Below are 10,400 nucleotides of genomic sequence, written 5' to 3'. Positions count from 1 at the left end.
ATACAAGTTTCCCAGAGGCCGGGTCTACTCCGGCCTCGCAACTGGTCAGTCACTAGATCGACCAGAAATAATAGCTCTGCTTTCTAACACAGTGGAACTTCAGGTTACGTACCGTCCTCCTTACCAATGCTTCGGGTAACGACCTCCACTAACCCGAAAGTAGTACCTCAGGTTAAGAACTTTACCTCAGAATGAGAACAGAAATTGTGCGGTGGCGGCGCAGCGGTAGCAGGAGGCCTCATTAGCTAAAGTGGTACCTCAGGTTAAGAACAGTTTCAGCTTAAGAACAGACCTCCAGAATGAATTAAGTTCATAACCGGAGGTACCATTGTACTAGCTATTTGTTATTTAGCAACTTTTTAAAAAAGGAGTACTTACACTGCTACTCCCCTGTAAAAATTACTGCGGATGCCTATGAAACCAAATGCTTTTGTCTCAACTCAAGTACACACCAGTACGCTTCCAGCGCCTTGATGCAGTAGACCTTGCCCACAAAATCTTATGCCATAATAAATCTTAGTCTTTAAGGTGCCACAAAACTCTTCATTGCTTTGTTGCAAGAGATAAATGTGACTGCCACTCTGGAGGTTGTCATCATTTGGTTGTTATTCATATGGGCTGCAGTCCTACACACCCAATGGATTTAATGGGATTTATATCTTAATTGCTAGGCACAGCTCCGAACTTTAGAAAACCACTGGGAATAAAGGGAAACATGTCATCAGAGCAGATTTCCACTCATGCAATAGGACTTCCCCTCCCAATCCTCCCCTTAGCCCTCCTTTCACAGTAGATCTGCTCCAGAAGTTTTCCCAACCCTCCAAAGAAGATTTCAGAATCTCCATTGTGCCAGTAGTGTCTATCATGCTGGCCGATGAACACCTCTGGATTTCAGCCAATGAGATCATGGCTCTCAGTTAAAACAACACTGGAACAGAGTTGCCGCCTTCTAATCTGGGAAAGTATGGACAACCCAGCAACTATTCATATCATCTATGAGCGCCATGTGACCACAGAATAATCATGGATATCCAGTTGCCACCATTTAATGATTTGAATTATTAAATACGCAGTTGGAAAACAGGAACACTAATGGTCATTATAGCACCTAATTAGCCCACACGGCAATTGGATGTTTCCCGAGTGAGGTTGGTAAACAAAATGACTATTCTGCGGATTAGATTTCTACAAAATGGTTACCCTTACAGTTTTTCAAACATACTTTTCAATGCTTCCGTTGCCTCCATGAATCCCACCCCTGAACATAAAGTGGACAATCCAGTGCCTTTCCTGTATGCAGCAATGAAGGGATAAACTCTCCACACTATTCTGGAAAAAGCTAGAGGGCTCAGAGACTCACAATTGGGCTATGCTGCAGAAAGCCGATTACTCCAGTGCTGGTTCAACTGTTAATCTGGGCTCAGTCCAAGGTGCTGGTTATTACTGATTATGAATTCAGCCTAGGTCTAGCATTCGTTAAGTAGAAGGTGCCTCCATCCATTCTCACACACAGGCTCCCCGGACTCTCTGACTGGGAAATGGTACCTTGTTATCAGTTGCTGAATACTTAAAGCCAGATCCAACATTTGTGTCCACATCTTCTGACAACTGCCACCCCCCAATATTATATTCATTTCAGAAAGCAACATTAAAAAAACCCTAAGCAGCTGAAGATGCCCTAAGCGCCATAAATTTAAGGCCCTGACACACAAATTTATATATACAAATTTAAATAATACTAAATAATACTAATACACTCCACAGCACAGCATCCATTTGGATTTGTAGTCCTTTCAAGACCTTTAAAGCCCTAAATGGCCTTGGTCCAGTATACCTGAAGGAGCGTCTCCACTCCCTCCGTTCAACCCGGACACTTAAGGTCCAGCACCAAGGGCCTTCTGCTGGTTCCCTCGCTGCGAGAAGCTAAGCTACAGGGAACCAGGCAGAGGGCCTTCTCGGCAGTGGCGTAGCGTGGGTTGTCAGCACCCGGGGCAAGGCAAGTAATTTGCGCCCCCTAACCCGTGGATTTGCGCACCCTAACCCTAACCCCCAGATGTTGCGCCCGGTGCGGCCGGCCCTCCCTGCACCCCCCAAGGACAGCTGGACATATAAAGGGCCCCATTACCTTCAGTAGCTTAGGGCCTCATCAAACCTAAATCCAGCCCTGCTCCCCACATTTTATTAAATATACTATTTGTATAGGTTTTGAAGAATTGAGAAGAAGTTCTTTCTTTCCTCAACCTTTTTTTTAAAAAGAAAAGTTAACTCCTTTTCTAAACCCCCAGCTTCACAAAAACTTAAGTTTCCACTGCACTGCAGCTGCATGTTAGATCAGCTTTGTTTTGTGGGATCCTGGCTTTATCTACTGCTCTGATAGGCAAGAACATGCCAGAAGCATCCCGAAGTGATTTATGCATTGCTAAAGAACTAGTTAGAATGACAGCAACACAGGCACGAGGGTATCATGTAGCATTAGGACTTTTAACAGGAGATCTCATCTCGGGGCTTCTCTGTGCTTAGCCAAAAATAAACCAGCATAGAACAAATACCAGCCTTTGCATGGCATAAGGATCTTACAATGACTCCGGCAGTCCCACTGAACTTCAGCTACAAATCCTTCGGAAATAAAAATCCTGCCTTTCAAACACAAAGATGATCATAGCTCCATATAAGCCCTTTCAAGAATAATGGACTTTAATGGGAGAAGTAATGAGTTCTCTCATTACAAAAACAATGGAACTTCTAGTTTCCTTTGCCTGGAGGAGGGTTGGCTAAACAGTGACCCGCCAGATGATATTAAGGCTCCAATTTCTTCCCTCCCCTCCCTTTTTATTACAAAATTTTAAAACAATTACCAAGCATGAAGTGTTGTCTTCCAGGACAAATACATATACAGATGTTAAGTCTTGTATGCAGCCATTCACTTGGCATCAAGACAGACTTGAAAATCTTTTATGTTACAGATTAAGCTGTATTAAGCTGTATCCACAGGGTATATTTCAATCCAGAGCATTGAAACAATTTCTCCATAGTGGCTGCTGTGACTTCAAAAGCAAATAGCGAGCCAGTTCTTTTATTTATTTATTGCATTTATTTCCCACCTGTGTCCAAGGAGCAACAACCCCTAAGAGGCAGTGACTGCCCCAACGCCACCTATGAGCTTCATGGCAGGCTTATGAAATGCTTGACTGCCGTAGTTGATTTGTTCCGCCTGGCCTTTGGCTTGGAATCAACTTGATCCCCTTCCCCTCTTTCCTCTTTCCTTCTGTGATGGAACTCCTATTTGGCGACTTCCCTGGCTTTTTTCTGGCCCACTTAGGACCAGTCTGGATAGCTGGCCTTGGTGAAGATTTGATGTTTTCATCCCGAAAAAGTTTTTGATTTGAGTTTCTACTGAAATGAGGCTGCATTTTAATCTTGTTTTAAGTTGTATTTTAATCAATTGTTTTTATACCTGGTGTCAGCCGCCCTGAGCCCGGTCTTGGCTGGGGAGGGCGGGGTATAAATAAAATGTATTATTATTATTATTATTATTATTATTATTATTATTATTATTATTATTATTACAGCATTTGCAACAGGACTTGAACTATTCACTGACACATCTCAACATGAGAACCAGCCTTTAGGAAGAAATTTGCACCCACCTTTTTCACCGTCCAAATGAGCATTTGGATAACATCTGCGCCTTCCCCAAATGTACTGTACATCTATGTACAGCCTTCTCTTATCTTGTACCCCCTAGGTGTTTTGACCAGGTTGAAGAATGTTTGATCTAGACTGTAAACATAACCACACATACCAAAGCTTTAGTAAATATACCTTCTCAGTAAGTGGAAAGTTTCCAGTTCCTTTTAGAGGATATAAAGAGGGATCTCAGTCTAAGCAAAGAGAAGAAACTTCTGCTCGTCAATCTCTCTTGAACCAAGCAAAGTGAGTTGGCACTAGCTTGCTCCCAACACTAGCATTTTTCTCTGGAATTGCCATCTGTTGTTTGCACACTCGCTTTGGAGGAAAATCTGGACAATGTTGCTAAATTACTGCAGTTTAGTGTTGCCTATGCTCTTCGTGCTGAACAGAAAAAGCGCTGCTGAGTGTTTTTTTTGTTTCTGTGTCATTAACTAAAAGTTTCCTGTTTATGGGTCCTTCTCATTTTATTGCTTCCTCTTAATGATGAAGGGCTTCTATTGCCCCTTGAATAGCCTCTTTTAATTGCCCCATGTTAGCTTCTGTTCATTTAGGCCTATGGTAGGGGGAAAGCTTCAATTAGATTTCTTATTTTTCTTTTTCAAAAAAAGTATGGCAAAACAGCAGTGTAACAATAGAAAGGAAAAACAATGTACAGAAGTAATTATTTAACACAGTGTTTTTCACATTTCTATACACATCCTTGAAATTGCTGGTTTTTCACCCAAAAATTGAAACTGGCAAATATTTAGTACATCCCTAAACAGTTGTGCTTTAGTAATATTATAAACTGGAGTCTAACCACTATAATAATTTACTACTTTGGTGTTTCTGCTACTATGCACTCTGTAAAGATGGAAAAACAGGGGTTTGTAGTTCAGATAATTGCATGAATCTAACAGGGATTCCTTGCTACTTACACTATTATGACAATTTCTGTTACTATTTCGTATTTTGCTTGAACAGATGCACATAAAATATGTGACATAGCTCTTGTTTAGACACCTTACAGTCCAAGAATCAGTTTTCTTCCCTTATTTTATGTGGCTGTTATTATTATTATTACCATTTTCAGCAAATCATCACTTCTCGGCCTTTTGGCTAAGATCCAATGACCATTTTCATAAAACCAATTAGGCAGCTGTCTTCAGCTGTGCTCCACTTTCTCAAGGATCCACAACCCCAACTGATTTGGTGGGCTTTGGGTTTTTTTTAGTAAATACATAAAAACTTTAAAACATGTGATACTTTCCTTGGATGGCTTATGCTGAGAAGCATCAGTCAGAGTTTGTTCCAATCAAGGGGGATATTGCACAGGGCATAATTTTTTAAGGAGCAGTATCCCCCTCGCTGTGGGTTAAACCACAGAGCCTAGGACTTGCTGATCAGAAGGTCGGTGGTTCGAATCCCCGCAACGGGGTGAGCTCCCGTTGCTCGGTCCCTGCTCCTGTCAACCTAGCAGTTCGAAAGCACATCACAGTGCAAGTAGATAAATAGATACCGCTCCAGCAGGAAGGTAAACGTCGTTTCCGTGCGCTGCTCTGGTTCGCCAGAAGTGGCTTAGTCATGCTGGCCACATGACCTGGAAGCTGTACGCCGGCTCCCTCAGCCAATAAAGCGAGATGAGCGCCGCAACCCCAGAGTAGGCCAAGACTGGACCTAATGGTCAGGGGTCCCTTTACCTATCCCCCTCGCTGCAGGACCTCCAATGGGGCAAAGCAGTAAGAAGCAACAGCCCAGACCAGAGCCCCAAGAACAGGGGTGAGGAACCTGGTACCCTCCAGATGTTGCTGGAACTACAAGTCCCATAATCCCTGACCATTTGGCAATGCTGGCTGGAGCCGATTGTGTCCCTGGGAGCTCGTGAAAGGGACTCGTAAACAGGGGTGTTGGCAGGATCTTGGTGAAAGAGACTGAAAAGAGTGAGCTTGTGTCTTTTGAATTAAGGCTGCTTGCCTGTCTGGGCTATGTGGAAGCTTGATTGTGAGTTTGTTTGTGGATGTGGCCATGTTCTCTGCTAGAGCACATGGTCTGAAGCGGAGGAGCTACTGCTGGAAGGAAGCCAAGCTGAATGAAACACACATATTGCTAGGCAGAAGTCTTCCAATGAGTTCCAATTAGTCCAGTAGAACTCGCGCTTTAGTGAGAAAAGAAAAAAGGAGATAGCATCTTTGATGTTGCTCAATGACAGGAACTGGTTTGCATATCATTTGAAGGTGGGACACCAAGCAAACTAGCATGCCTGGATACCTGCTCTAGTCTGAAATTGCCCCTGGCAATTCTGTCTACAGTCTTCAGCACAGGTGTCAGATGAAATCTGAAGGAGCAAGTTTTCCTTCATATTTTGAGAGTCAAGCACACTACTTATTCATTATACTTATATTCTGTTCTTCTCATTAAGAAACTCGAATGATTTACACCTGGCACTGGCTGGACAGAGACCTTCTTAGATTTACATAACACCATTATGTGCTGTTGGACTACTCTCCAGGCATGTGTTCATAATGAAGTCTGCTGATGCACTGACCAGTTCTCAGGCGTTATGGAAACCACCAAGCTTGAAAAGTTTGGTTAAGTGCCGAAGAAATAATCCAGTACTCAGAAAGAGAAATCAAAGTAAATGCTTATATGAAAATAGTAACGTGTACATGGTTCTGGACTGTCTAAAGCTTAAAAGAACATACAAGTAAATAATGCTACAGTCTTTATTTTCCTTTAACAAAATACACAAAATTCACTTTTATAGTCATTATTGTACAGGTATAAATAATGCGCAGTATTCAAGTACAGTCAAGTGTGGATATTCCTACGCTTTATGTAAACACAAACTAGCTTTCTATTTCACGTGCTGTTAGCTCATCTGCTGTGCATATAGCCCCTAAAGGATATATCATACTTTGGACAACCCTTTAACAACCTGCATTCTCTCAAAGGAAAATAAAAAAGGGTTAGGAGTGACTAAGTTTTAGTTGTATTGACACTTTCGTACTGCTTATGATAAATACCTAAGCACCATTTCTCCTGTAAACATCTAGATATTCAAAATTCATTCAATACCTAAATATTAACCCCCCCAAAAAAACCCTAAGTTTACTAAACCAAGAATTACACATCCTTTTAGTTATTTACAGCACTCTTTGTTCAATAACCAAATAATACTATATTTTAAATCACTTGTATGGAAAATACTCCATTTAGGCATTTTTAGGTTGTCTTTTTTAGAAAGTATGCAAAACAAAAAAAGGAAGCTGTGCTTGGGTTTGACTTCAGCTAACTGGCACATTCTGAAGTGCTTTAACTTGCCCACACTCTTGCAACAAAATACCTCGTAGTACACTTAGCTTCAACATACAGTGGCAGTCTGAGCTCATGAGAGTGGCGACATTGCAGCTTTTGAAAGCAATCCACCTTGGGGGGGAAAGTAACAGCTGAAAGAGCGTAGCTAAAAATAATTAGGCACTTTATTCTTCTGCTAGTGGTTCTTGTCGTTGGGAAGCCGGAACAGCAAACTCGGAGTCTGTGGTGGCGGTTTTGGCTTCGCTTCCTGGTTGCTCTTCAGCCACTACCCCAACTACGTCATGGCTTTGGTCTTCAACAGTCAAAGCTTGGTCATCTTCCTGGTTTGTCTCAGTAAGTTGGGTGGCTTCTTCTAAAGGGTCTGCATGAGACACGAAGTTTGATTACACTGATCATGTGATTAATTTCTGAGGAAAATAGCAGCTTGTGGAATGTCAGGTTCACACAGCTGATCCTTCCTTTCCCTCCTCCCCTCTGTAGGCCTTGAAAAGCCTCTCTGAAGACATCTCTGAGCCCTCTCTGAAGACATCAGGACAGTGTACAATAAATGGTGGGCTGTGTCATACAGGGCTGAGGTGGGAAGGGAGAAATCACCCCAAATGAGACAGTGGAATTTTGATTCCTCCCCTTCCCCACATCCTTTTGTGCCCCCTAAAAATCTACTTTTGGGGTCTGGGGGATTCTCTGGAAGAGGGTGGGATGAGGTGTTGCAGGGGGAGGGGGGAAACTGGCAAACATCAGCCTCCTCCCCGCTTCTCCTAGTCAGATCCCTCTATTAAGATTGCTCTTTTGTTCATGGAAGGTAAAATCCGTAAACACTGTGCTTTATTTTGCTTTCTTTTATTATGGGTAGCCTTGGAGACCTGTTACCAGGCAGAAAGGGTTATAAAAATAAAAGGGAAATTGATAACAGTTTGCATCAAATTGTAGAAGGTTACAAAGGTTTTCCACCATAAACCTTGTCATACATGGGCATTACATGCCATATTTGTTCATCTAAGAGCACTTGGTGGTGTGATCATTTCTGGATATGCTCTCAAGAAACTTCTCTGTTTAGAGCCACCTACAAAAAGATGCTTTTACATATAACAAAATACTTTTAAGGGAATTAATACAGAGTGATAGTCTAAGCTACATTCTTAGAATGTGGCATGCTCTTGTTAGCTGAACACAAGATGCTTACTGTATTTTCAAGCCTATAAACCATCTCAAAAGGAACTTTCTTAAATTAAAGTTGACAATTTGTCTTTGAACTACCCATTATTTTATTTTATTTTTTTAAAAAGCCAAGTCAGTTTTACTAGATTTTCCTGCCCTGGGGAAAACAGCAAAACCAGCTTAACGAACAAAGGCAGGAACTTAAACCCCACCTCAACCCAATGACCTGGGGAAAACAATGAAATCTAACCATTCTGTGATCCAAATCCTTTAATTACACAGTGTAAATGCTAATATTGATACTAAAAAACACACCAAAAAAAGTAGAAGAACAGGGCTTTGTAAACAAAGAAAATTTAAGAGACCGATAGTCTTGCTAGATAGGATGGAAAAAAATCTATTTTTCAAAAAGAAAGTGAATTAAGTTTGGATTCTACTAAAGCTGGGGGGGGGGGGCAGGACTGACTAAAAACATCCTTGGCAGCCAACTTTGAAAAACCAGCAAGGCAAAATATACCACAGGGTGACCCAAGATCATCCTATTCTTAGGAAATCAAGATGAAAAAAAGATTTTCTGCACGTGAGATATAGTATCGTGGTTGCTTTTGACTATGAGCAACACTCTTTCTGTCATGTATAGCGAACTTCCACTGGCAAGATTGAATAAACAGCACTGCAAGGAAAAGCAAAATGCTTCAAATCCAATTGCCCTAATTACATTTTCTGGCAAATGTAGAGGACTCAATGCACACCTTCAGCCATTTCATTCTCTTCTAACTTTTCTTCCTCCGACTGCAGTGGTTCAGTCGGGCTCTGTACCTCTGTAGGCTGCTTCTTTTCAGCACTGAAATCTGGAAGTCGTGGAGCTTGAGGTCTTGTTTTTCTTGCAGGATTCAGGAAGAAGCAGTAGGCACATCTAAATGCTGCACAAAGGTTTAATACAAGTGTATCCAGTTAGCTCACTGAACCTTAATGTGCTAACAGTGCAATGGCTGCAAGACTCTGAAGCATTAACTTGGAAAGGAAGAACAGCAAACTGATTTTTGTAGAAGCGGCACTGCACACTCTCACCTTCTCCCATTATCAATGACAACAACAAACAAAGAAGAGTTGCTTTCTTACAGTAGGGCAAGTCTTTTCTCGGATTTGAAATTTCTGGTGCAGTTTTTCAAAAATCAAAGAAACACAGAGTTGGAAGGAACCCCAAGGATCATCTAGTCCAATCCCCTGCAATGCAGGAATCTCAACGCACAGTCCCCCATCCAATTTGAAACCATCCGGGAGCCTGCTTAGCTTTGCAAAAGTGTTAGACATTCCATTGCTGCACCACTAGGAGGGTTATAATTTGGGTCTACTGTTCAAAAATCTATGTGCATGTTCTTTTCTTTCATGTTAAATTAATGCATAGGAGGTAAAAAAGACTGGAGAAGCGATACGTTTAAGGCAACATTTCTCTTTTTTATTATTGCAACTTCTGAAGCCTTCCTTTCCTACAAGGAACTCAAGGCAGTGTACATCTCCTCCCTATTTTATCCTCTCATTTTTATCAGTAGTACTCCTCACTTCTGCCTCCCACTGGCTCCAGCCTTCGTGAAAGAAAGGCACAGGGGGAAAAACATACAGGCTGCTGCAGCTGTAATTTATTTCACCATGTGGAAGTTGTGTAATAGGGAGTGCTGGTGAGGGTGGATATGCTTTGGGACCCAACAAGAACACTGAAGAGGGAGAGAGGGCAGAGGGATAGGCCCAAACACCTGGTGCTTGGTTCGTGGCTCCTTTGGCAACAGCAACTAGCACCTGTTTCTTGCAGGTCAACCCCACTGCTTGCTTAACTCGATCCACAAATTTGGGAAGAATGCAGTGCTAAAAATCCATATTGGGGGGGGAAAGAAATGGATAGCAACCCTGCATGACAGGGTGTTCCCCTGAGTTTGGGAGCCTAGGTCTTAAGCAGTGAAAGCTTCACAGGACAAGTGCATCAATCTATCTTTAACTATATTTCAACTATGGGCAGAAGTGCAAAAAGTGAAAGGCGCGACCTCTCTAACTTGCATTTCATGGGTTATATCCAATGTTGTGTGAGCATAATTCTGCTTGTGCAACAGAACTCTCCCTTCCTCTCCCCATGCTGCTACCCCACCCCCCATAAATGCTCCAGGAGTCCTCCAGCAATCTGGGGCAGATGTTGGGGTTTGCAGAAGAGGAGAGGTTCCACTGAGCAGGACAGCAGTGTTGGATACGACCCTTGACTTTTAAGT

General features: G+C 42.2%; 1 protein-coding gene across 4 annotated transcripts in view; it reads right to left on the bottom strand.

Annotated features, from left to right (window-relative positions):
* Positions 1-6,378: 6,378 nt before the first annotated feature.
* Positions 6,379-10,400, bottom strand: part of LNPK (lunapark, ER junction formation factor) — a 42,279-nt gene continuing 38,257 nt past the window's right edge. For all 4 annotated transcript variants that reach the window (XM_082201489.1, XM_082201487.1, XM_082201486.1 and 1 more), the window contains 2 exons: positions 8,895-9,065; positions 6,379-7,345 (listed from right to left, as the gene is read on the bottom strand). In XM_082201489.1, coding sequence (XP_082057615.1) covers positions 7,149-7,345; positions 8,895-9,065 — 368 coding nt within the window. In that variant the 3' untranslated portion in view covers positions 6,379-7,148. The remainder of the gene's footprint in view (positions 7,346-8,894; positions 9,066-10,400) is intronic.

This window comes from Podarcis vaucheri, assembly GCF_965113315.1.
Source record: "Podarcis vaucheri genome assembly, chromosome: 1".
Classification (NCBI taxonomy): domain Eukaryota; kingdom Metazoa; phylum Chordata; class Lepidosauria; order Squamata; family Lacertidae; genus Podarcis; species Podarcis vaucheri.
The sequence above is the reverse complement of the archived record's forward strand: the minus strand, read 5'-3'. Positions and strand labels throughout refer to the sequence as shown.